Source organism: Chroicocephalus ridibundus, chromosome 7 (assembly GCF_963924245.1).
Source record: "Chroicocephalus ridibundus chromosome 7, bChrRid1.1, whole genome shotgun sequence".
In the NCBI taxonomy this organism is placed as follows: Eukaryota; Metazoa; Chordata; class Aves; order Charadriiformes; family Laridae; genus Chroicocephalus; species Chroicocephalus ridibundus.
In genome coordinates, this window is record NC_086290.1 from 27,575,615 (window position 1) to 27,603,487 (window position 27,873).

General features: G+C 36.9%; 1 protein-coding gene across 2 annotated transcripts in view; it reads left to right on the top strand.

The window, feature by feature from the left end:
* AGPS (alkylglycerone phosphate synthase) overlaps positions 1 to 22,801 on the top strand; it is a 56,440-nt gene extending 33,639 nt beyond the window's left edge. Inside the window, exons 12-20 of one of the 2 annotated variants that reach the window (XM_063341578.1) lie at positions 2,007 to 2,058; positions 4,086 to 4,162; positions 7,177 to 7,289; positions 8,989 to 9,058; positions 10,057 to 10,118; positions 11,989 to 12,078; positions 12,511 to 12,610; positions 14,408 to 14,465; positions 22,502 to 22,801. In XM_063341578.1, the coding sequence (XP_063197648.1) occupies positions 2,007 to 2,058; positions 4,086 to 4,162; positions 7,177 to 7,289; positions 8,989 to 9,058; positions 10,057 to 10,118; positions 11,989 to 12,078; positions 12,511 to 12,610; positions 14,408 to 14,465; positions 22,502 to 22,620 (741 nt within the window). In that variant the 3' untranslated portion in view covers positions 22,621 to 22,801. Of the gene's footprint in view, positions 1 to 2,006; positions 2,059 to 4,085; positions 4,163 to 7,176; positions 7,290 to 8,988; positions 9,059 to 10,056; positions 10,119 to 11,988; positions 12,079 to 12,510; positions 12,611 to 14,407; positions 14,466 to 22,498 lie in introns of both variants that reach the window. The other variant, XM_063341577.1, reaches the window with a different exon arrangement.
* The last annotated feature ends 5,072 nt before the right edge of the window (positions 22,802 to 27,873 follow it).

Consider the following 27,873-nt stretch of genomic DNA (forward strand, 5'->3'; position numbering starts at 1 on the left):
TGTGTAAAGCTTTTCCTCATGGCTATGCTTCCAGGCAAATTTGACACTGGCTATCCTCTTTCATCATGATCTTAGACTAACTTTTCTTTGCTCCGTGCAAAACATAACAAATCATTTCTATGAATGGTGGAATATACCCTGAATTGGGGAAGTAATTTCAGAAATGTTTTAATTAATGCCAAACCAAACACAGCTTTACATTTTTTCCAGTGATTGGTCTAAATTAATGACTTAATGTTCCAAGCCAGATGTTCAAACTGGTATGTGAATGACATGTATATGCTAGTCAGCAGCACTTGCCAGTTCTTCTGTTGTGCTTCTGCTGCTAGTGCTTGTTCTTTCTGTTAAAGGTACCTAAGCAGACTGTTTGGGAATGCTTAATCATATGGCTGATCAACATTTAAAGTCAGTTAAGGAACTAGTGTGTTTCCCTAGCTATGGGCTTAGTTAGAAGAGGAAAAAAAGGCACTATGAGCCACTTAGTGTTGCTCCATTTCTAAGCTTCTGTTGCTGCTGTGTCACTGCTTACTTGAGCCTGAACTACTTATTCCTCTCTTCTTTTGCCCCTCACATCAATCTTGATAGTAATTACAACGATTGCTATCTGAAAAGCTGTTTCTTGTCTGTATTGGTCTACTTTAATGTAACAATAACCGACCTGCAGGTTGTGGGTGGGTTGGTGTCATTTAAAACCACTCATCCAGCCTTCTTATGTCAACCCGCGTGGTGAGCTTAGTTCTTCTTTATGTTCCTTCTTCCTATTGAGTGACGCAATGTATATTAATGATATGATGGAGGGTGAACATGTCAGAACAAATGATAGGGGAGCACTTCCATATCCATGTAATTAGATGAAGATAGCATAAAATTCAGGCTTTGTCATATTCCTCTGGCCATACATTTCAGTGTGATTGGACATGGTCATCACAGATTACACAATGTAGGTGTAGATATGACCAGAAGCTTGCCTAATTGAAGGCAGCTATTTTTACTGTTTCTCAGATTTCTGTACAGTACAGAATCTAGATTGGACCCATATACGGATTTTAATTGCAGTCCGATGGCAGAGCACTAATGTCCTGGTCTGGCCGGAATGGAGTTAATTTCCTTCGTAGCAGCTGTGTGGTGCGATGTTTTGTACTTGTGACCAAAACAATGTTAACACACCGATGTTTTCGCTATTGCTGAACAGTGTCAAGGCTTTCTCTGTTTCTTACTCTCCTCCCACCAGCAAGTAGGTTGGGAGTGGACAAGAAGCTGGGAGGGAACGCAGTTGGGAAGGCTGATCCAAATTGACCAGAGGGATATTCCATACCATATAACATCATGGTCAGAAATAAAATAGGAGGGGGGAGTTTTCCAGGGGTTGCCATTGCTTGGAGACAGGCTGGGTATTGGTGAGCTGGTGGTAATTGCTTGCTTTTGCATTACTCCCTAGTGTGTTTTTTCCCACTTTGCTTATTAAACTGTCTTCCTCTCAAGCCATGAGTTTTCCCACTCTTGCCCTTCTGATTTTCTCCCTCGTCCCTCTGTGAGGGAAGGAGTGAGCAGCTGTGCAGTGCTTAGCTGCCTGCCAGGGTTAACCCACAACAATTAGACTTTTCAATGGATTTGTATGTATGCGTATCTCTGATTACATAGCAACATAAGCTTAATATTCTAATCAAATATGGTATCTTTAGTGCATTTTGGTAACTTAGAAAACCAGTCAATACTTGGAGGTCAAAGATCTTTGGTCTATTCCTGTGTTGGCTTGAGGTTAAACTGAAAGTTCTCAATGCATTGTATCTTGACATGCCTAATAATAGATGTTGCTATTCAAGTGAAAACGAGCTTATAGTCACCCCTTTTCAATGATGTTGATGGCCATAGGTCTTTGGTTTCAAAGTGTACTTTCTTGTGCGCTATTATTAAATGAAAAATTTGATGGTCACGTATTTCAGCAAAACTGTGTACATAATATTTTTATTTTTCCTCCCTCTCGTTCCCCTGGCTTTGTCCCCAAGAGATGTGCTCCTGCATCAATTCGCCTTGTTGACAATGCACAGTTTCAGTTCGGTAAGTAAGTAGATCTTCTTGGAGGAGTATCTTCTTCCAATGGTTTTGATTTTTAGTAGTTTAAATCTGTTTTAAGGGGTAATTCTTTTGCTCAAAACTAGACAAAAGGCAGACTCCAAAGTCAAAGTCTAGATGGTGCTGTAATGTGTACTTTCAGAAACAAAAGCCTGTTTTTGTCTCAGGGAAAACAGTATCAACTATAACAGTCAGTAAAGAGCCATGCTTTAAATTTCATATAAGCACCACAAGTGGTATATAGATTCCTTAGAAGTAGCAGGTTTTTTGAAAACATTCTGATGTCGCAATGATTGTTTGGATGGGAGAGAGAGACAATAGCATACTTGTCCAAAGTGAGCTGCCTGTTTTTAAAAGAAGCTTAGATATAGTAAATGCCATAACTGTACGCAAATAGAACTAATCTGTAGGCTTTAAGTATAGAAGGTCAATGAAACTACTAGAACATTACTGAACACAAAGATTTTGTGACATTTCAACTAGTTCAAATACCTAAATAGGGCAATGTCAGACATGCAGAGCAATCATTTTTGAGCACTTCTTAGGGGAAGCTGTCATTTTAAATTGTAGGAAATTTGGCAAAATATGTGTTCTGGCTCAAGACGCTCTTGAGGAGAACCTAAAGTTCCGCTACCCAAAAGCTAACAGTTTACAGAACTTGAAGGTCTTGCTGAGACTGTGCTATTTTGATCTTACCCGAAAGATGAAAATGTGAAGTCTGACTGACCTTGAATGCCTCTATTTTAATACCACTTGAACAAGTCAGAATTTCTGAACAGAAGCCTCGGTGATGAATCTTGACTTCAAATAGCATTAATGTTTTTATTGTTTTTATTTTTTTTTTTTCAAACCAAGGAAATCAGGATGTGTAATACCTGAGGGCCCAGCAAGCCTTGCTGCTTGCTTTGGTCACTCTTGTGTTACACTGTTTCTCTCAGACGTGTACAACAGAAGGCAGATGCATTTTTCTTTCTTTTTAATTGGGAAGAAGTTTGACCGATTACAAGTTTTAAACCCAACACTGAATAAATCATTCTTCTACTTTTTAGCTTTGATCTGAGGTTGCAGCTTATACAGTCACCTGTAAAACATAGTTTCAGGTGTGTCTGTAGATTTTTTCCTGTTGTCATTATTAAGTAGGCTTAAATCCAATAGTTTTTACAGACTGTGGCTTAATAAATTCGTGTCCTTTTGTTATCTGCTGCTTTTTTCTGTGCTTGGAGGTGTACTTCTGGGTTTGTTCAAGCCTGCAGGAAGAGCCTTTACTGAAGTTCATGCTTTATTCAGGAGGAAATACTTTGTAAAGTATTTTAGAAGGAAGTATCATGTAAATGGTGCATAACTTTTTTTATGAATTGGGCTCACAGCATGTAGGCCAGATGCAAGACTGTTAAAGTGAAGCAGTAATGGGAGTTCAGAAGTTGCTCGTGACTGAAAACAATGGAACAAACAGTAAAAGACTTTCATCTCAATTAAACTCAGTCCCGAGGCAGAGATGTTAATTTAACAGACTCCAAGACACCATTTATATATCCTGGTAATTTCAGTTCCCTGTATGTGATTAAGGAAGCAATTACTAGCTTTATGTAGAAAATTGTGCACAAGTGACATAACCGTTAAGAAAAAAAAAATGCTTAACTCCTAACTTGCACCATTTTTGGCTATTGGTTTCAGTGGTTTTGGCATAACTTTTAAAAAGGTCACTGATTTTGCTTAGTTTTGTAGTGTAAAAACTAATGAAGTGCTCCTTTAAAATTTTCCATGTACCATATACTTGTGAAGATATAGACTAGGGCAGCCTTAATTAGTGTCAAATGAAATATTTGTGCACAGTTGTATGTATGCCTTTTAAAAAATTAATAAAAACCTCTCCCTAAATCAACTTTTAAATTGTGATGATCAGAGTTCTCCAAGTGATTCTGGCAACTAAACTTTTTTTTCTTTGCCCATTGAAGTAGGAATTTTAAGAGCCCTATTTGCCTTAACACACCTCTTTCCACTTTTTGCCAAAGGTCATGCTCTTAAACCACAAGTTGCTTCCATATTTACGTCATTTTTGGATGGACTGAAAAAATTCTACATCACAAAGGTAACTTTTGGGCTTTAATACTGTTTGGAATTTTGCATGCTATTTATAAAATTCAAGATCTTTTGGTATACTGTCTCTAACGCAGCTGAGTTTGAGTGTAACAGATCCTACATTGTAGTATCAGTTAGCTGGAGATTCTCAAGGTGGTTTAATCCAAAATAAGATTATCTGTTTGAGGAGTTGTTCCATGAGAGCTGCTCTCACTGGTCATATCGATAGATGAGATTAATGTGCCTTGTCCAACAGTGAGTTGGTGACAGAGCAAGACTGGAACAGATTTATCTAGCTTACAGACCGCTGATCATCAGTTCATACTGATGGAGCAAGGCTAACGCTTTACTGTCTTTTCCTCTCCCCAGATTTTGTCAAGGCACAATCTACCTTGTTAGTACAGTGAACTAGAATTTTGGGAGAATCTCAACATATTTGTCTTGAATTGCCCATATAAATTGGTTCTTTATCTTTCTGGAATTCATCCCAATGAATACCCTTTTTAATGCAGAATTATCTGATGCTAAAATGACTTCACCGAAGCTTTTGTATGAAATAATTTGTCTTTTAACTGATTTTTTTCCTCCAAATTAGCGAACTAGACAGTTCCTGCAAATATGGTTATTCAAACATAGAAAATTGCATCATCCTGGATTTAGGTAACTGTTAGAGGAGGAGGTAAACATTCCATTCTGATCTGATAATTTTGAGTGTCTTCAAGGAGTGGGCTTTCTTGAGGGACAGTGGCTAGTGTTGATTCTGCTGCTTTTTCCTGTGCTACTGAAGTAGAAAATGCTGTATGCCTTGGGACTTTTGCTAGGAAACGCGTATTAGCTTTAGAGATAGCCCAGAAATTATTTTGCTTTCCCTCCCTGATCTGCCATAGTGCAGGAACATCTAAAGAAGTAAAGGTTTTGGCAACAAGATTGCTGCCAGTTTGAAACAATCCTGGTCAGCAATAACTGCTGCTTCTGTAGTCAGCAACAAGCATCACTGCTTGTTGGGATGTTGTGTCACCAAGGGATGTTGTGTATCAATTCAAATTCTTCCAGATCTGCAGGAGAAAAAGAGCTTGTGGAGAAATAATATGTAATACTGATGCAAAGATTCCAGGTTGGTGACCAGTGTGGAGCTCTTATGTCAGGGCTCGGTCCCCTTCGTGTATTTTAGCAACTGCTACTTCGGAGAAACTCTGAGGTGGGACAGGAGATATGAGCAGAGAAAGGAGCAGGTTTAATGACCCTGAGACTGATATTGCAGATGTTACTGAGACCGAGATACTCAAATCCATCTTACGCTTACTTCATCTGTGAATTGCTTCCTGTAACAACAACAAAAAAGTAAACATCAGGATACAGAACACATCAGATACCTCTGTTCAGTAAAAGAATGTTAGTTGTTTAACTGATACCACTTAAAAGAACAGGGACAAAGTCTTTCTGGTTTATTCCTCGATATAGTTTGGGACTGTTCACTGATAGGTGAATGTTCTAGGTATTGTTTGTTTACTAGTTCACACTGTCCCTAGTTCCTCCAATGCCTCTTAAAGAGAACTGTAAGGTGTTACCTGAGCATTACAGCCAAAAGATGGCAGAATAGACAAAAGAATTTATGTTAGATAAAATGCAAATGACTCTACGATGAGAAAGGACAGTAAATTGCATCTTAATAGACCTTTATTCCCGTGCTTGGAGTTTATCGCAGCGGTAATAATATTTATTTCTGTTTATGTTAGCAATGCTGTTTCTGTAGGACTAGTGGATAAGACAGATCCTTTGCCCAGGGCACTATATTCTGTAGCTTTCATGGTGGTGTTTTGGTGGGGTGGTAGGATGCAATATCCTTTTCAGAAATACTAATTTGGATGTCTTTGACTGGAGAATCCCCATAAAGATTTGACATCACTGGCTGGAGGACTGAGCCATCCTAAGATACTTTGCCTCATTGCTGGATGGTTGGGGTTTTTTTGGTTTTTTTGGACCCTCTTGGTACCTTCAGTTAACTTCCAGTACAGTTAATCTATTCAGTTAAGGGAATAATAAAAGGAATTGCAACTAACTGTGACTTTTTCTCAGCATATCTGTCGTGCATAAAGGATGAGTTTGAACTCTCAACTATTAATGTAACTTCATATAATCTTGCTTGATGCTTAATAACAAGCTATCACAAGCAGAGTTAGAGACTGGAAGAGATGAATGCTACTGGAAAGGGCAAGGCTTTAAAAAAAAAAAAGTTGCTGGTCAATATACATATTAAGAATACATTGTTCTAAATTATAAATTTTTACCCTTTTAACTGTGGAAATAGTCATTAAATGTTGTTGCAACTTTATATACATCTCCATTCCTTCTGAAACGTGCTTGTAATGGTAGTTCACTGGACCTAATTAATAATAAAAAAGGTATGTAGAAAATAAGTTAAGATATGACTCCTGACGGTTAGTCCTGAAACAAAGCCATACAGACAGCCTGACCGCATTACTGTTAAACCTGTAATAGTTTTCTTCCCATTTCCACTGGGATATGCTCCCTGCTACAAGGTTAGAAGTTATTTTCCTTCCATAGTGCTTTTCCCAGCATAGAGATGTTTCTGTGGTATGCTGTCGATACAACTGTTCTGCGAGCAGTGATGTTTATGGTCATCATAGTCATCTTCCTGCTTCAATACAGGAATAGTTGATAGAATATAAATGTCTCCCTATTACTTAAAGCATTTAAGACCTGTTCTTTCTTCAGTGTAGGTAGCATAGACATAATAGCTGTCTGCTTTTTAACAGGAGGAAAAACGTGACAGATATAACCTCTGTTATTTCAGGGGGCTTGTGAATGTTTGTCCTGTCAAAGAACAACTTGATTGTTTTGGGACTAAGTGTTTTTTGAAAGATGTTTTTTCCTAATCTTTCCGCTTAGTTGCAACAACACTTATTAGCCAGAGCACATGCTATATATTTGAAAAGTAAAAAGTTGTTGCTTGTATTCTACCACATGAGCTATGACATAATACAAAGTTTTCTGTCTTTGCAGTTTAAAGGATTTGATCCCAACATACTGTGTGTAGCTACGTTGCTCTTTGAGGGTGACAGAGAGAAGGTTCTTCAGCATGAAAAGCAAGTCTATGATATTGCCACCAAATTCGGGTATGCTTCTCAAAGAACTTTTTCATATGAAGCTGGGAGTTAACTGTCCAGGAAAAAAATAGGATTACCATATTTTTATAGTGATTACTGTGTGGATATGTTCTCAATTTACTAGCTTAAAGTGGCAATAATCAATTAGTTACTGAATGTCCCCTTTGATAAATATGGCTTGTGCTAACTCTTAATAGGTAACTTTACTGAAAAACTTCAGCTGTCTGTGTATTGCAGGAAAAGTAAGTATTTGACTAAATATGGAACTGATGTTAATAAAATGGAAACTAGCCCTTATAATTGCTTATAGGCATGGAAGCTGCTTGTTTTGCAATACCAGACTCTAACTACACAAGGGGGAGACAAAATCATAAGGGCTACATTAAATTTTTGCAGAATTGATGTGAGCATATGAATACAAGAAGCTTTGTTTAAAAGATGAGCCTGTGTTTAATTAAAGGAATGCTGTGAATTTCTGTTCCGTAGACTGTTTTCTATTCTTACAAAAGAACAGAAAACATACATTGGTGTGGGAGGCTGAGTAATGATCAGGTAGTTTCTGTCCTTCCGCTTTGATTAAGCGTGACTGATAAAAACCATCACTAAAAGTGTGATTTTTTTTTTTTAAGAACATACTTTTTACTTTTTAAGAATGTTATTGCTAGTATTGTAGTCTCACCTATTCAAATATACGTAAGCTCTTTATCCATTTCAAGGCTACCCTTTCTGAAATTTGTGCTTTCATTCTAACACTTAAAATAGCTTATGAAAGTAGTATTTCATGTGAGCAGCTTGCTAACATTCAATAAGAATATCACTGGTCTTGATCTTAAAGAGCATTTTAGTTATTTTAATGTTATATGCAAGAACAGGCTTCAACTGTGAGTCCTTTTGTATTTTGGTATTTCAGGATGGTATATTGATAAGAGGGGGAACCTGTCTGTTAGATGATGTGCTGTCTGCGCTGCTCAGTTAAGGCTATTAATTAAGTGTTTAATAGTTTAACTTGGTCTAAAATGCAAAACAATTTAATGGTCTGAAATGCTTTAATTCTGTCCTCCTTCAGGATGTCTGATTACTTTATCCCACACACCTCTCGGATTTATAGAAGCTTCTAGGAAGACTGATTACAGATACATAGCACTCTCTTGTTCTTAGAAATTAATAGTTAAAAACAAAGATTTTCATAATGCTCCTGACTTGATAGATTAGTGAAAGCAAGGCTTCCTTTTTCTTTGTAGTGCTGTGTCTTTTTTTTATCCATTCACATCACTTACGCTTTGGGGTCCTGAGTCTTGCTCTCACGACCTGTGAGCATACAAGTGCACACATCCAACACATTTAGAAATGTAGTTACACCTATTCCTGTAAATGAACATCAAGGATATACTATATCTAGTTCTGTTTCCTCTGCTATTTTGTGATGTTTGAAGACTGTTATTTTAAGGTCTCCGTCAAATGTTTTGTGAATGTTCATCACTCTTTGGATTATGGAATGAAAAGAGAAAAGCAAAGAGTTAAAGGTCTGGTTGGAAGTAACTTCTTATTTCTAGTGAAGAGAAGACCCTACTATTTGCACCTATTGTAACACAGTGTAGACAGCTAAACTTGCACATATGTTTGATAATCAAAGTGTTGTTTTTTTAATTCCTTTTGGAAACCAGTGACTACTTTGCTGGAAAGTTAATTAAATTCTTGTTAATTGCAGTGGCTTGGCAGCAGGAGAAGATAACGGACAGAGAGGATATATGCTGACATTTGTCATTGCTTACCTTCGGGTAGGTCACCTTTTGTCCGCTTGCTGAAAATTCTAATATAACAAAACAGATGTCTTTTTGAAGATGCTTTCTCTGAAATCTAAAAGCAGGTTGCCTTGGATGATATCTCAAACTTCTCCCAGACGTTGTATCTCTTCCATTTCTGACTAGTGTTTACTCATGAAACTTCATCTGCAAAACACCATAAAAGCATTTGTTAAGAAAATAGTTTCTAATAAAGAGTGAAGAAAATTAGATGGAAGAATCCACTGGCAGTTACTAAATAAACAAGATTAGACTTATAAATCAACAGGTTGTACGTAATTGGAGGCTGGGAGAGTACTTGAAATACTCATGTGCTCACTCACCTTTTACTCTTCTTTGGACATCTGCTTATGGCTGTTGTTCAAATTAGAATACCAGAACAAACAGACTTTAAATATGAAATGATGCAGCTGTTCTTATGTATTTTAGTCTTACTGTTTGAGAGGTTTGGTTTGGTTTTTTTTTTTTTTTCAGAATAGTATGTACATCCTGAGTGGTAGATTTTATTTTTTATTTGGCTTTTATAGTCAGGGACAAATCACTGAATTTCCCTTTATCTCAGCAGGTTGTACATAAAATGGACAAAATGTTTGTCTTTATTCTACATAGATAGGAACTGCATTCCAAATAAATATTTCTACTCAGTATTGTGTTGGTTAGCACAGTGAAGCTCTTGGCTTGCTTCTATAGTGGTAGAAATACTTGATTAGTGTAGGCATACTGATAGTCTGACAAGTTGTCTCGCTATAGCAATGACATCAAAATGTTTGTCATCTGTGTCTTTGAAGAGATACCCTATTTCCATAATTATAAACTAATGTCACTGGGACAGATGGGTGTTTTTGTTAAATAGACTTTCTGTTTTTCTCATACAGACTAACTAAAGTTGCTCAACTGTTAGCTGCGATGCATACACTGGAATCCCAGATGTTGATGCTGAATGTTACTGATAATTTCCTTTCTCTATTTATTAGGACCTGGGCCTGGATTACTATGTAATAGGAGAATCATTTGAGACATCTGTTCCTTGGGATAGGTAAACTGTGATTATTCTTTAGAATTGCTTAAAACTTGTACTTGATTTCATTCAAATTATTCCTAACTTATGCTTGCTCATGGGGAAACTTAATTTAATTTAGGCCCTATGTGTATGGGAGGCTCCCTGGTGTGCCTCAAGTCTTGCACCTATGTGTTCTTGCTAAAGTTGCTAGTAAATTACATGTAGGATTTTGTAAATGCAATGTCCCCAAGCATTCAGTAATATTTCTACTTAGGTTAGCTTACTGTAACAACAAATTCAGGACTGGAAATTGACCAGTTTAGGAAGCTGGACAGTGGTGACAATAACTGTATTGTATGATGAGCAGCCACATCTGTGGGATCAGCAGTATATTTCAAATGGAAAAGTTGGTAGTGAAGAGGGAAAAAAAATTACTTAAATATATTTAAATATAAGCTTTTTCTTTCCTCGGTGTCGTGGTCTGGGCACCCAGTAATGCAGGGAAACGAACTGAAAAGATAACTTTTGCCTAAGATAAATCTTTTTCCTAAGCTTTTATCTGTTAGCTGTTGTTGAGAAACACTTGACCACAACAGAGTTTAACGTATGAAATAATTTTGGATGCTATGTCCATTTAGTAAGCCTGAAACCTCTTATGCAGGATATTAAGTGATTTGAATCAAAACTTTCCAGTATTTAATGCAAAGTGGAAAGTGTGCAAAGTGTGACGACTTAAGCTGGTAAGCCTTATCCTTGCTATTGAATTTAGTGGTAAGTTCCAGCCTCTGCTTTGAAGATTGGCATAGGATCTTAAATGGGTGGCAGAAACTTGAGGACAATTTTAATGCAAAATTGCTCTTTATTTAACTTCCTAGATCTTGAAGTATGCTAACTGCTTAGTTGCCAACTTTGGTTTGCCCCTCTCTCATTTCAGGAGAGAATGACTTTAAGAACATATTTGAAATTGTTCTCACCTATCCTGCTTTAAAAAATGTTTTCTACTTTGACTCACAAGAACTATGTAATTTTCCATAAATCAATCAGTTACCTTATTCCGGACTTGTTGAAGATAGCTGAATAAAATATTTAGCTTTACTTGCTTATTCACTAAATGGATAAATTTCTCTTGTGTATTATTTCTGTCAATCTGCAAAGTAGTTTTAAATATGTGTAAAAAGTCTCAAAAATCTGATTTGTATATATAGCACTGCAGACCTTTGTTGGATAACATATAACTAAAGAAATGGTGATTTGAAAAACAGTGATTTCTTTCAATTGTTCTAGCACTTTGCTTGCACCTGGGTCTGTCCTGGAAGCAAAAAAAAAAAAAAAAAGTAAAACAAGTATAGCTTATGACAAAGTTCAATAGTTCATTGCCGTATTAGAACTATAACATTTCAAGCTGGCAAACTAGTGCACAGCTGGAGTATCTCCAGTTTTGGCCTTGCAACATACCAAAGGTGTGGTATTGGCAGAGTATACAGGGCCTTAGAGTTCTCAAGCATTGTACTATGAGCTGTATTTGTCAACTACTTTGCCAAAAAATTCAGGCTGTCTTGCTGAGAAAGTAAGTAAAGACATATAGAAACGGGTAACCTCCACTTTCCCTTGAAGACTTTTGACTCCTAGTTCTTATGGAAAAGAGCTTTCATTATGTACTCTGCTTCAGAGTAAACTTGCTATTCAGAAGTACGGAAAAAGCAATACTAGCAAAGTCTTGATGATGAGGACTATTTTATTCTTAGAACAAAATTTAAGCTACTTAAAACAGGCGATTGCCTTCAAGAACCAGTTTTATTAGATTATACCTTTTCAAAAAGATTACCAAAGCTGAAGTTGTGTTATTTAGGACATTGTATAAAATCATATACTAAGATTTTATATTTTAATGTGTTTTCTGTTACAGGGTTTTGGACCTCTGTAGGAATGTAAAGGAAAGGATAGTAAGAGAATGCAAAGAAAAGGGTGTTCAGTTTGCTCCTCTTTGCACCTGCAGGTAAGCCATGCAAAAACTTAATATTTTTTCATGAATCTTTGATAATAAGAGAACTAAGGAAGAGGTCATTAAACTTGCTAGCTAGTAGGTAAAGTGCATCCGTTAATAGCATTACAAACACTAGTAATTCTGAACTTCCTCTTTAACCTGCAAGTGGATTACATGCAAGAGTGAGTAGTTCAAGGGATTAGTAGCACTTGATTAGTCTTGAAATTTGCTTATATGCACAAAACTCAAGTGTAACAACTTATTTAAGAGCTTCAACTCTGTTATAGCATTGAGTCACTCATGAAGTATGAGCAAAAAGGATACAAAACTATTTTTAAAAAAATGCAACTTTTTAAAATAAATAACCTTATGAATTGTGTAATGTCACATAGTGGCTGGCTTAATACCATAAAGCTTTGTTTGTAATGCAGTTCTCTTCAACAGGGTGACACAGACTTACGATGCAGGTGCATGTGTCTACTTCTACTTTGCCTTTAACTACAGAGGAATTAGTGATCCTATTCATGTTTATGAACAAATTGAGGTAATGTATATAAGAACAATAGTTAAGGGGGAGGGGGAGAAGCTTGTGTCCCATAATAAAATATACTGAACCCATTGGCCAAGCTAACTGAATTTTGCAGGAAAGACCTCAAAATTCTGTCTGTAAAGCTTTGATCACTAGCAGCTACGGAGAGAGGTGCGCTCTACTAGTGCACCAAGTAGAGGAAAGACTGCAAGGTGACTACTTCAGACATTCAGTAAATGAACACTTATTACTGAAGTACAGAAAAGCTTGAACTGGCGTTGGTTTTTGGATGGCAGAAACTATCAACTACAAAACCCAAATCCATGGGAAACAAGACTTCCTTAGTTCCATTATATACAAAGTTACTCTTTTCACTTAATACTCAATTAATCTTTAAAATACATGGTAAAACTATCAAGACTGTACTTTATTAATAGTGCTGCATGTAGGGAATAATGAATGTGACGGTCTCTGTCATGCTGTTTCAGAGAATTAACTGCTATGGTTATTTCTGTTTGGGCCTGGATAAGTGCTTGTCAAAGTCTGCTGTGTTGGACTGGTTGCAAGCTGCTTCGACATTTACTAAAAAGCTACAGAATAACTCTCTGTTTTAACACTTTGGCTGGTGAAACACTATCCTTACCTCATTAGGGGAAACTAATATCCTTGTTACCGTGAAGATGTAATACTTAGACATAGAAGGATATGGCCAGACTGGTTTTCATCCTACCTTTTAGTTCATATGCTAAAGCTTTAGCACCAGAAAATTGCTAATAAGACTGTGCAGAAATAGTCTATAACTAGGATATCATTCTGCTCATGTTTATTCTTTAGCAATTTCTCTTCAACTTGGCAAGCATAACTTTACTTGGATGCAAAGTTTTATCTAAAAGTTGTGAGGCTTCTGTGCTGTTGAATCTAGGGCACTGGAGAATGTAATACTTAAGTGCTTATTTAATGAGACTTTATTAATAGTTAGATATTGCCATTTATTGGAATTAGTTAGCTGTGCAATCACCTGGATGCATGAGTTCCATTGTAGGTGACTAAATTCAACCTACAAAGTGAGTTTGCCAACCAAGTACACGCACTCTGTGGCAGACTGAAAAAATCTCTAACTGCATAGGTATGGTTATATACATTATTCCTAAAAAAAGTACACTTTTTTGAAAAAATGCTTAGTGCTTCTGCTTAGGAACGCTTTCTTTGTTACAGCCTTCTCAGCTGTCTCACTGTTCATAATCAGAGCTGCATGGGAAAGAAGATTCTAGAGCTTGAAAGCATTCAAATATTTCTTAACATCAAAATTTAAATTTTGTTTTCTGCCACAAACTTCGCCCATGAAAGAGTTGTCAGTTGTAAAGTACCTCACTTCCTCAACTAGAACCTTGGAGATCTGGGTCTAAACTCCGGTCTGAATAAAGATCTTGAATCACTCTGGGGAGCCTGTTTTCAAACAACTTTATTGCGATTTCCTTTTCAATAGGCATTTAACAATGTTCCAGATGAGCATCCCAGCCACTAGACTGTTTTAGTTTTGTCAAGGAGGAAGTGATCCAGAATATTCCGTTCTGGAATAATAGATTTGTTATAAAAGATGCCATTTTAAATGCCTTGGGTTTGATAATGTTTAATTGGAAAAAAACCCCACGTTTATCTGCAGACTTGAATGAAATGTTTCTGTACTGTGTACCCTTATTACTTCTGAAACTTTCCATACACCTGTGTAATGTGTATGATAGCAAGTATTGCACTGAAAACAAGTATCTTGTGTGTTTGCTGTTGAATAAATATCTCCTCTTTCCAATTTAGAGGGCTGCTAGAGAAGAAATACTTGCCAATGGAGGAAGTCTGTCACATCACCATGGAGGTAATGTTCTCACTCTAATATTAATCTCTTTGATACTACTAAGTATTCATGAGTACATAAAGTAGTTCATAATGTAAGTTGGAAAAATATTTCACAGGCATTAACTGAAATTACTGGGAAGGGGGCAGGAGTCTCCTGGTATTCTTTCTAGAAACTCTTCACCTGTTTGTCAGACTTTCATGGGAAGTGTCCCTAGATGTGATTTACTTGATATCAAGTCACACAATGCGGTGTATTTATGAGCACCAGCTTCAAACCTTTGATAGGAAGTCTACAGGCTGTTGGAGAACCTGAAAATATAGTTGATCAGTTCGTCTTGAGCAACTTTTACTGAACCTGGTGTTAGAGGTATATTCAGTTACAAAGACCTGAAATGAGACTTTCACAGTTTTAAGGCAGCTTAGTGTCCCTTGTGGCTAGGTGGATGCTGCTAGACCTAATTCCAGAGCACTTTGTGAAAGTATCTGCATAAAAGAGCTAGTGGCTTTAAATTGAGCTATGTTACAATTTACCATTTGTTGCATAATTGATGTTATTACTGGCTTGCTGTCTTCTAACTTCTGATTGTTCAGTTTCCTCTCTTGGAGTTAGGGAACTACTTGTCCTGAGTTACTAGCCTCTTTGCAAGCTATCTTGTGCTTTAATATTAAGTTTAAGAACCAGTGTCATGTATAAGTGATACACTTCATATATCTGATGCTTCACATATGCTTTTCCCAAATATTCAGATAGCCGAATTTGATTGCATGTCTCCTATATAATACTGTAAACTCGGTCAGGAAGACTTGTTGGGAAGTCAGTTTGATTTGTGTAGCTATCTTTTAACTGGTTAACTTGCATTTCTTCCTCTTTCTTGGGGAATTGTCTGGCCACAGAAATAAGAGCAAAGAGGAAGAAGTCTGATGGTTTAAAACTAGATTAAAATTTTGTAATTCTAAGAAAGCTCTATGTGGGGAAAACTGAAGGGCATAACCTGCGCTTTAAAACATGTTGGTGACTTCCTGGACTTGAAGCTTTTAGCTAGAGCTGTTCTCGGGCATCTAGCTCTGTGACAGAAACTGAAGTGGACTCTGCTTTAGCAATATCAGGATATTGAAAGACGTGTAGGCGATGATAACGTGAGTGAAAACAGTTTCAGTATTTTTTTGTTTAATATGCTTTTATTGTCCTCTGATTAAATCTTTAATATGGTGGTATAGTGGGCTGGTTAATTCTCACACATGGGATGTGGAATTACCCCCTTGATGCACTATTGCGCTCTCCCCTGCTGTGGCAGCTGTATTTTACTGTGACTAGCATTTCAACTATTAACTCGCATGCAGCTGGAGCTTGTCACATGTTTGGATGTATTTGCCCTCACCATATGAAACCTTGCTTGCAGCATATGTCGAACAAGAAAAAAAAAAAAATCTTATGTAGCATTTTCAAACCCTTGCACACGTGAACTTTTTGACTCCACAGATATGAAAAACTTGGTTTCCATTAGACTTCTTATGCTCCTGTTGTGTGCACGACTGCCTCTTATACTGATAAATATTTTTTGCTTTGAGTGCTTTTGTCTGGCAGTTCATTGTGTACGATATTAAAGATCCATTTTTTCCAGTGCTTAGTAGATGTGCTGCTGAGAATTAGCCTAATAGTATCAGTTTTATTTACTGACCTTCAGGCCTTGTCACTCTTAGCACTGCTAAGACTGGGCTATTGTGTGGGGTAAAAGAAAATACTGGTGCAATTTATTTTAGTATTTGTCTTGTAATTGTGATTAATAACAGTTGTTTTCACTATCTGGAAACAGACAGGCTGGTTTGTCTGCTGCCTACAATCACACTGTGATAAATGGAGCTATTTTAACTCTGGTTTTGTGTATCAAAGAAAACAGATGTAGTCTGGGACTTGAGGCTATAGGAAATACAAAGCCTGCTTAAGTCAATCTTCATACACTCCTTGAGTGAAGAAGTGGTCATATGTGACAGTTTGAGATGTGCAAAGCGCTAAATTATTTTAGATCTGGGGAAGTATTAACTGCAGGTAAACACATAGCTACAATCTACAGTGAGAACAGAAATCATTACACCTTTAACTTTATGAAGAGTAACTTCAGAAAGACTTGACTTTGGATTCTATTTTAATCTCAGTATCTCTTCTCTCCTCCCCTCCCTCCAGGCTAATGAAGAATATTGTAACTTTTAGGCAAGACTCACTAAAGGTAGCAATACTGTCAGAAGATCCTCCCCAACGAATTTTGAGACTTAAAACTTGTATCACTTTTATTTATTAATGGATTATATTAAAGGTCACACCTTGCAATACGTAACAACAACAACATTCCAACAAAGAAAATGCAGAAGTGTATTAACACCACCCTTGTACAGCAAACATCTCCTAGACACAAGAAGCTGTAGCAAAGCCAGACATATGTATATGTGTAATGAACTTATCCTTTCAATGTAACGATTGTATTTTGGGGTAGAACATCCATATTTTTTGTTTTTATAAATCTGGATATAATTTCTTTGATACTTCTTAAATGACTTTGTCCATTTAATCAAATTGTCTTTCCTTTTTGAAGTCTTTCTCACTCTTGACTTTCAAATATTTAAATCTAATTTTTAGATGTCAGGAATGGCATCTACTTTAATGTTAGTATTTAACACTTGATAATGTTTCTGGATTATGTTATGAACAGAACTTACATCTAGGAAGAATCTGAGGCATATGTGCTGCTAATAAATATACACCCAAAATACATAGCTGATCAGATAGGCACTTACATAGGGGGAAATTCAGCCATTCTCCAGTGCCTCAGAAACTGATCCTTATAGAGGAGGCTATCAGATTTTTTTGTTATGATCCTGGCAATTTTGCCTAGATGTGCTAGGTCTGTTTCTCACTAAATTTGTTGTTAACAAACTGCTGAAAAGCTTCTTAGTGGTTTTAAAGTAGCTTCTAATGTGTGACTTCAAAGTGGTTTCTTTTGCCTTCTTTGTCCCTTTTAACTAATGCTGTGGCATAATTTGTGACTTAGTAAAAGTTTTTGAAAGGTATTCAGGAATTAGTTATCCTAGTTGTAACATCCCTTGTCTTCATTTCCTACATGAGATTTTACAGTCTTGATTACAGTTTTCATCTTGCCTTGGCTGTGTCCTGCCCTTATAAAGGGATAGTGCACATCTCTGAACGCAGCTTTGATCCTTCTGCTTTTCTGGCCAGTGAGTATCTTTAGATTTGAGAGTCATGTAAGTAAGGGTTGCTAGAGATGCAGTTAGCTTCTAGAAACTTAACATTTAAAAAGCAGCATTAGGAATGACAATTTCTTGTAGACAGAAGTAAGTTTAAGTTCAGATAAATGATTCTTCTAATTATTTAGGGCAAGCCCTAAAACCACTCGTATGATGTATCACACCTTGCATTCCTGAATTCTTGTTTCATAGAATACATGCTTTCTGTTTTTGTATATATAAAATATGTGCTGAGGAAGTACCAGTAGGTATGACTGGGGTATAAATACAACTATAACCACTTTGGGGTACAGCATCAGAAGGGAGCTGGCTGGATTTAGGCCTGATCCCTTCTGTATTACCATGCTAAGCACCATGCAAAACTAAGGAACAGTGTAAAAATTAATGATAGATTATTTCCCTTGCACAGAATGTTCTAATTAAAACTGATTACTTAAGGAAACAATTATCAGCTTGTGGCTTTGAGGAAAATACCCCTATTTAGCCACTTAACATAATAGAACTAATTTTCTTCCACTTTCTAGACAGATTGATTAGAATAAAGGTTAACATAGCCCAGCTCCACAGGTTTAGGTATAGTATCAATTTCCTGCCAGTTCATGTAGGAAAACTTAACAGAACAACCCTGCCCTAAAAATGCAAACACCAAAACCACAAAATACCCCACTGCCAACCAACCCTAAAAAAAAAAAACAAACCCCAAACCAAAACAAAAAAACCCCAGTACTTCCAGGGATGGGGCCTGGGGTGTTGTTATATTATTTTACATGATGTAATTGTGAAATAATATAATAACACAGTTGTATTTTTGTCCTTGTCTGTTGAAAGTTGTAATAGAACAGTCATCTTCAGTGTCTTTTCCAACAAATAAATGCGAAGGACTTTATGATTCATCAACATAGAACTCAAAAGTACTTAAGTTGTTTAGATATCAAATGAATATATGCCAGGTGTTATGGTGATGCAAAATGTTAATTATGTTGTAGACTTCAGGTACACTGCTCCAATGTACTCCAGCGCTACCACAGTATTAGATTAACGCACTGACCTTTCTCAGTATTGCAGAGTTCTCTCTGGAAGAATAATAAAACATTAAGCATTTTCTAAAAGTAGAGAGGTGCTTTCCATAGAAACAACCAGCTTCAGGAAGAGCAAGCAACAGCTGGAAGAACCCCATCCTTCTTAGGACCTGTTACTGCTTCTCCTATTGCAGAGCTATTGTTTTGCAATAACTGCCTCTTGGAATTGAAAGGGCTGGAGCAGAGGAAGTCCAGGGACACGTGCAGTGCCACTAGAGCCTATTTCCACTGGGACCACACGCTGATATAGATCTGTTCTGTATGGGTGTAGAGTTATTCCTGGGATCCATCAGCTACACTAAAACTTTCCTTACAAGCCTGTTCATGTGTGCCCAAGTACTTCATATTCCAAAAGTGAGAAAACCAATTGCTGCCTTCTGTCTGCTAGCTCCATCCTTAGCAGCCAGATTTTTTTGCAGCCATCCAGATGCATTTTCAAAGATGTAGTGTACATCTTTGAAATATATAGATAAAGTGTAGCCTTTATGAGCCAGGAAAGCTGTACTCCCATTTTACCTTCTTTGTGACCAGCAGGTATGTGCTGTCCATCTAATGCACTTTTTGAAAAATCATGCACATAGGAAACTGTTGTTGCTTTTGGCAGAGAATGTAATGTCAGTGCATGTTTGGTTGGTTGGTTTTTTTCAAAGGGTGGGTTCTACGGGAGCAGCATAGAGTATGGTTGCACTTCACCAAAGTGTATTTATTCCCTAACAGATTAAAAGGGCATTGGGAGCATCATCAACTCTTCTAATGAAACCAGCTGAGGGCTGGACCAGCATCTATCAGAATTAGGGAAAAAGTACTTATCCAGCTCACATGTTTTTCTTTCACGTATGGACTATAATGATGATAAAACTTGAAAATACTGCAAAACCAAAACTGGTGTTGGACTGTCTTTGAGCGTTGCTACTGAACAAGCTTCTTGGCTTTCTGGTCTGAATACTTTGTGTGAAGCAGACTCTCTGTTATGCCAGGGTGTGTGTACTCTGTGATAGCTGGGCTTCAGATGGAAGACTTCTGCCTTCCTAGCAGTGAATGTTTTAAAGCATTAGACTGCTCAGCACACCTCAGGAACAGGGCACTCGCCGCTTGTAAAACTTGAAAACTAATTCTGTTGCACTTCATCTTGGATAATTAAGGTGTAAGCTTAGGTGTCTTCAGAAGAATAAGATGGAAGAAGGAAGGCTGTATTTGTTTCCAGTTGGGGCAACAAGCATTGTAATGGCGTGTACAGATGAGTTGACAAATAGCTACTACAAACTGATCGTACAATGCTATGCTGATTTGAGAACCTTTTTAATAATGTTATGATGTAGCATATAGAATCAGGTGAGTTTGATCTCAGTTTTTAATTGAGAAAAGTATACCATGCTGAGAGCACATAAGGGGTAGATGCTTGGCTAAAATCTGGTTCTGTGCACTCTTGTCAGTTCTATATAAATGGCATCATCTAGGGCTAAAACTAAAAGGTTTCTGTAGGCTAGAAGTGGAAAGGTGGTTTTCTCTAGTCCATGGTAGAGGCTTAACTGAGACCTTTTATTGTTGGGGAAGTTAAGGCTTCCTTGAGTCCAAGGCTGTGCTTTGCCTAGTCTTAGAGGGGAGTTAGGCAACTTTGCCACTTGGAATTATTTTTACATTCATGGTAACATCTTCTATTATTATGGTATTTTCTTCCTCCTTTTCCCTTCTCATTCTTGAAGCTAATTGTCCTATGAGAATACTTAGAGGGCAGCACTAACCTGAAGTGAAACAAATGTAAACATTGCTTTTCTAGGTGGTGCTCTTGTCTGCACAGAGCCTTTCCTTCACTTGCTCTATTTTCCATTTAATTAGATGGACCGTTTTAGAATTCTAAGAGCCAGATTGCTTCAAAAATCCCTGTATATCTTATTGACGTGAGCAGTAGGAGTAAGGGCTCAACCTACTGTTATCAAGGGGTTAAAATCTTTTCATTGAACATGTTTGTGAAGGACTGCTGGTAACTGTAGTACAGCTTTTTTTTTCTTTACAGTTCACTAATCAAATGTATGTTAGATTTATTATTGCAAAAGTATAAACCATAGAAAATTTGACAAGATAGATGTGTAAATTATCACTTTGACAGAACTAATGATGCACTCCAAGCACCTTCTGTTTTCCAGCACTTGGTGAGCGACTTCATTAAATATGCAACGCCTGTTTGGTGCTGCTCAGACAGTAGTTCAGTTCCTTGTGGAATTGCATTATTACTGGAGGTGTAAAAGAGGCAGGCACGCTAGCTGTTGGGCATCCTGCTGTGATTCTAATGTGCTCCATCTTGTTGGAGCAGTTGTTTGCAGTCTTTTCAGGACAATTACATCTATAACCACAGGACACATTCATTGAAACTATATTACAGATAACAGTTGAGAATGGTAATGACTGTTCTTCAGCTGCTTGTGTAAGGGCCAGTGTGAGTGACTTGACGTGATGGTCAAGCCACATCAATGATTCTTTTTATGTAGTAGTATTAAAGTATCCCCAGATAAAATTCGACTACATCAGCTTGCTCAGACAGTCAAATTGTAGTGATAGTATACTTACAGATGGGGATTTTTTTTTTTCTTGAGCTGGGCTGCAAAATACAACTACAGTTCCCACCACATGACAAATTCTTTTGTCCTTCAGTTACAATCCTTGCTCTTGACATGCATGCTGCGAGTAGCTGTTTTCTAGCAAACTGCAAATTTCATTCTTTCTCACGTTATTTGCTTTTTCAGTTGGCATTGTGACTAGCTCATATTCCTTAAGGTATAAACAAATATACTCCATTCTCCAGAGGTGTCTGTGTAATTTATTATTCTGATGGCAGTTTGATGGTTACCTTGAGAACAGGGCACAAAAGATGGCTTGAATGTAGCTTCAGATACTCTTAAAGCATCTGTCTCTCAAACCTTTACTATATCGCATCATATTGACAAATGGATTGTGTTTCAGGCTGACAAATTAAATCCTGTAGTGTGTTTAACGAAAAAATGCCCTTTATTTTGAATGATCTGTTAAATCAGAGTTGATGACTTGGTTAATTAGTATGTGAAGGTTCGGCCATTTAATAGGGCTATTGTGAGACTAGTGAAACGAGTTCTCAAATGGCTGGTGTTTCAGCTTTGCTTTGTATTTGGTATGTGTTGTGAATATCCGTTTTTACATGGGAAACTAAGCTCTTGTGTAATGGTAGGAGCAATTACCAGCCCGTGTAAAAGTTTTTAAATGAAATAAGGTATTTTGTTGACTTAAAACTAGGCTTTAACCCTTCTTCTTAGAAAACTTTTTTTTGCTATTTAAACCCATACTGTTTTGAGTTATGCTTTCACTTTAAAGCAATCGGGAGGTGTGGGGTTCTGCTTTTTAGTAATCTCCTCTTCAGTTTCCTACTTAAAATGAGTTTGGTGACTTTTTAACAGTTACTACCAATTCCCTATTTTAATGGAACATGTGATTTCAGCCCAAGCTTCATCTAAATTTCATAGTTTCTAAAGAAAGTAGACAGTGTGGAACACAGTCTTCCTCTGGGAGTATGCTGAGCTTAATGAGCTTGATAGTCTGGTGGGCTCAATAAATCAAATAAAGCAAAACATTTCTCATTTTTGAATAAAAGCATTTATCACACAGTGTTTATTCATTCATGGTCACAAGATTGATTGGCTCCTAGAATCCTGCCATATATTGAAACACTTTGTTTTTGTTTTTCCAGTAGGCAAATTGCGGAAGCGCTGGATGAAGGAGAGCATCTCTGATGTTGGTCTGGGAATGCTGAGATCTGTTAAAGAATATGTGGACCCCAATAACATCTTTGGAAACAAAAATCTTTTATAAAGCCCTGCACAACATGATGTACTAAAACTTCAAAATTACTGCTGAAATTCCTCCACTTTCATTGTATTGATATCCCAGTAATCAAATATAACATAGACTAAACTTTAAAAACTAGTAACTTACGTTTATTTTTGCCACCCCCTTCCCCCTCCCCCTAATAAAGTTGAAACATCACTGTTAATGTTTATGGATTTTTACTCACAAAGTTCTTAACTCTTTAAACAACCCACCGGGCACAAAGTGTATTACCAACCAGGAAATGCAAATCTGGTTTTCCAAGTTTGGGTAGGCAACACAGCTGACAGTATTTTCAATGCTGGATACTGCCAGATGTGTCTTACTAAACCATCCCCTGCAAGGAGAACAAAGACTGACAACAGTGTTTTCTACAGAAGCAGCTGCTCAACCCAGCCTCTTGCTAAAGGAAAGCTGCTAGGAGACAGATGAGGGAACACCAAGGAGTACTTTCTGTGCTGAAGGATTAAGTACATAACAGACTTGTAACCCGTGAATACTTAAAGTACGAATGTAGGCTTTGATCAAAAGAGACAAGTCAAACTACTTCTAAAAACTCAGTAGTCTCCCACCGTAGTACTATTGGAAAAATCTTACACAGTTGAGGTGTTCTGAGTTGTATTTGCATTGCTGGGATAATCTTAAATTAATTGTAGGTCAGTCACTAAATTTTGTACAATGGACATTTCTCACTGTATGTTGAAAACAGGTTTGTAACAAAACTTTGCCTTCATCTGTACTTCAGTCCTAGTGTGTATGGGTTTTGCTCCTGTTTTGGTTGTTTTGCAGAGATGCAAAATATCTTTTTCAGAAAAAAAAAAAGTTTTGCCTATTCAAATGAAACTGCCCAGCACTGTCTTTTGAAACAGTCTCAACGGTTTAATAAAACACTTAGGTGAACAACATACTGTCATCCTGTAAGTGAGATTTCCCACTTTAGTTTTGTACAGTTTCCTATGGCCTTTATGAATCATTTATTTACTTCACTAGTAGCCACAGTTTTGTCCATTTAACTTTCAGAAAAAGAAATATTTTCTTGATCGGTATCGTGTGAAAGTAAGCATTTTTACATTGAAATTTGAATCTTAATCAGTAAAATGAACTAAAAGTATTTGTCAATACTCATGATCCATTTTTAAGGTGGGTTCTTTTCTTAAAGCAAATTATCCAACTTTTTGATAATTAATATGTATGATTGCATAGGATAGAAAAAATACAGACTCCTTTGAGGACACTGTCTCTTGCCAACTGCTTCATAGCTCTGTAGTGTCAGTTTGGACACCTTTTGTATTGGTAGTGCCCTTAATGAGGAGAAAAAGATAAAACTGCATTTTTGTTTTTTAACTATTTTAGTATATTATGTAATTAGCTCTCAGTTTTGGTCATATACCAAAAAAAGTATAAAATGCTTGAAAAATGCTGCATATCTGACAACTTTGAACTAGTCTAAAAATGAATTTCAATTCTATAATTAAAATGATCAAAAAACATGAAGACTAAAAACATCGGTTTAAAATGCATGTGTCAAGGTACTTAAAGAAAATTTTTTTATGATCTGCAGGTCATAAAACAGAACGTTAATGTGATATTTGCAATGCAGCTAGATTTATTTCGAATGGTCTTTGCTTCACAACATTTCAACGTAAAAATCTACTCTTTTGTATTTATGTTTCTGGCCCTCAGAGTTCATATTTCAGCCACAACCAAAACGCTAGGTGTAGCCTGTTTTAGGAAAGTTACTCTTAGCACTGTGGTTAAGTGTTCCTTAGGTACACAACGGTGTCTCAGCAAAGTGAATCTGTACATGTTTCTGCAGAGAACTTCCTCGGCTCGCGTTGCTGCACGATGGTGACTACATGGCCACAGCTGGCATCTTGCTGATGACTTGTATAGAGACCTTTCTAGGAGTTGGTAAATATGAAGGGTGTTTTTGTGCCTCAATGAAAGTATATGTCTAACTATGAAGAATCAATTTCGAAGGAACATATTTGAAGTCTTTTTGCAGAATGACAGCGCAAGCAGAACTAAAACAAGTAGTCACAGCTCGGTAATACCAGTCTCTTAAGATTTTGACTTAAAGTACTACACAGCTCTACACCATCCTTCCCCATTCTTAGTTTTCTGACTGTGGTTTCCCTATCCCTTTTTTTGTATTGAAATTACACAGACAAAAACTCTGTACACCCTCTATTTCCGACCTTTAAATAGCCACTGGCTTCTGAAGTGATTTAAAATGCAGTAAAGGTTTTTACTGCATGTCAATTGTCCTATGGGAAGGTGAAATAACAGGCTATGAGGGTCCCAAAGCAATGTCTCTGGATAGCTCTGAGGAAAAGATTAACTACCAATGTAATGGATATTTTTTCTAATGGCCACCCTATTGCAGTCTTCCTAAATATTTATCTGTCCTATGAATGGGTCAGAGCTTAGTGAAAGTGTAGTTGAAATGCATTACTGATTGTCTTTAACTTCACTTTAAATTCATAATTAAACTAGAGAAAAGCGTAATGCAAGTTCAGAAGACCTAGATACGCACAGATCATTACCCATTTAAAAGAAATATTCCATTTTATAATACTAAATTCTTCCACCACTCTTCCCTTCTGTATTCTCGATTTTCTTTCTAAAGACTTCACTTCCCATAGCTGCAGCCTGTTCAGAGATGGAGTTTGATCCATGAACATCAGAAGTGTATCTTGGCATAACACGTTACTTTTTCATTTGCTTGACTATTTGGCTGTAAGTTACAAGCAGTTTTAATTAAGTTTGTCATGACTTCCAATTACAGTTTCTGCTCTCTTTGAAGGAGGAAAGGTGCAGAGTGAGTAGGGCTTGACTGCAAAATGTACTTACATTAGAGAGACTTTTATAAAGGTTTTTATAAGAGAAAGAAGGAAATCTGTTAGAAATCAATCCAGGGTCTAAATCTTGCATTCAAAGAAAAAACATGTCTCCTCTTGACTTGACTTACAGTATATTGGTTGAGTTAAAGATCATCTTTGCCTTACAGCTGTGAAGAGAGGCCAGGCCAAATAGTTCTTCCGTAGCAATGTTAATTAACTGAAACCAATTTCAAAGGCAGGGATACATTAGCACTGAAATCCAGAAAACACAATTGCTTCTCAATCTTGGAAATGTATGTTTATCAAGGTTGTAACTTAACTTTCTGCAAATAAAGCCAAACAGTGTTTGTCATTTTAGTGTGAGATTAACTGTAAAACTTCAGTTGTAATGTTAAGAGATTATAGAACCTTATATTATTAATAAAAAGAAAATGGGCCTAAACAATTACGTGTTTCTGTGCTGAAATTAAACAAATATATTCTACTATCTTGTCATCTTTGGTTCAGTTTAATTTGGTGGTGAACTCTTACCTAAGGAAAACTATTAGGAAGGCTTTGGTACTTGCAGAGAGAGATGAGATTGAATTTGTAAATGTATGCTAACAGAAGCTCTGCTTTTGTGTCCCAGATAAAGCAAAATAGGAAGATGAGGGAATATGAGCAAAGGAAGGCAAAGCAACAGCTGAACACCAATCTACTCTGTTCAGAAATTTCACTTCCTCCGTATTGCCTGTTTGGGCAGCAAGGGGACCACATTCAAGTGCTCTTGGAAAGTTCTCTTGGTATAATACAGGAGCATCCCTTGTCTTACTTTGTTTCCCCATATTCCAAAGACCTGTTGTATTAAGCTATTGCAACAGGTACAGAGTGTCCTGCTGCTGCACACATGTCCCATTTAAAACCTTGTTACAGGTCCTGGAATCTGCTTGACTGTTCCGTGTGCAAGACTGTACCACATGGGAGCAGAAGAGATTTCTCGGTTTATCTGCATTACTCCTGTAAAGCCTTTATGCCCTTTAAGCTAAAATGGCTGAAATTACATCTGGCTTGAAAGAGCTGTTGAATTGTCTTATGTTGATGCAGTTTCTTCAATGAGTATTATTCAAAACTGCAAAAGTCATAGTATGCAGGAGAAATAACGACATAGTTTAATTTGTAGAACTAGAACCATTTTCCAATATTATTCAAAAGGTTTTTTGTGTGCTTGTTCACAGGAAGGAGAAAACTAACCTGACAGTCAAGCATTTTATTTGTGTTTCTTCTGGATTAACGGCATAAAAATGCAGTATTTTTACTTAGATCTAGAAAGTCTCAATTTGAAGGAGACTTTAGATGATGATTTACTTGTCTCAGGATGACAACCAGATCTCATCAGTGTTCCCTTTGTCTAAGTAAGTCTTTTAAAAAGTTGGACCTGAACTTGCAGCTGTGTAAACACTATAGGCTCACTGTTTATGGTTTTCTAGTCCCAGCACTGACTCTGAATTCCACATTACCTTTAACATAAATTGATGTCTTTCCCTAGGCTCTTTACGGAGACCAGAATTGGCAGGTGGTCGCTTTGTTCATGTTCAGCTTTAAGGTCTGAGCAGAGGTAGTCAAAGGTATTTTCAAAAATGTTTGCCACACTGTCTTTTTAAAATACTGTTGCTGTCATTTTGAAATTATAAATTCAGTTTTGAAAATATGTGGGGTAGAATACTTATCATATCTTATTGTTTCTTGCAATATTTACCAATACAAGTGGCAGCAAGAGGTACCTCTACTGAAATGCTGTGAAATGTTTCATTTATGAATTTGTAACATTTGTTACATGGGGATGTAACAGAGTTTAAATGAATTTATTTATTGTAGTGCTATAAAGCGTCACAGCAGCCCTCTAAAAGGTAAAATGGAAATGCTGGTCGCAGAAATGAAGCTGTAAGTATACAAAAAGGTGATGGACAAAACCCAATGATGTGACTGTAATCACGTAAAGTTTAAGCTGATGCTTCTAGAACTTCAGATCAAATTAGGAAATAAGTGAAAAAAGTTTTTGTTTAAAAACCATGTTTTAAAATTAAACTATATTTCCTAATGATGAAGAATGTCAAATGATTGTTGCAACTTTGCAATATTATGTGTCTTGTGTGGCCGTCCTCCCAAGATGCTTCTACAAAGCAAAACATAAAGTGGATGGTCTCAAGAAACAGGGCCTTGAAAAAGCTACTCCCATTTCAAGCTGCTGGACAGGCTTGGCTCTGTTCCCATGGGTGGTATGGACACGCTGAGCCTGTGGATATTTGGCGTTGCTATTACACCGGTCAGTGCCTGCTCAGCAACATAATGTTCAAAGCGATTTGAAGGCAATGAGTGGCATTGATGTCTCAGATGAAGTCGAGCAAATACTGAAAAC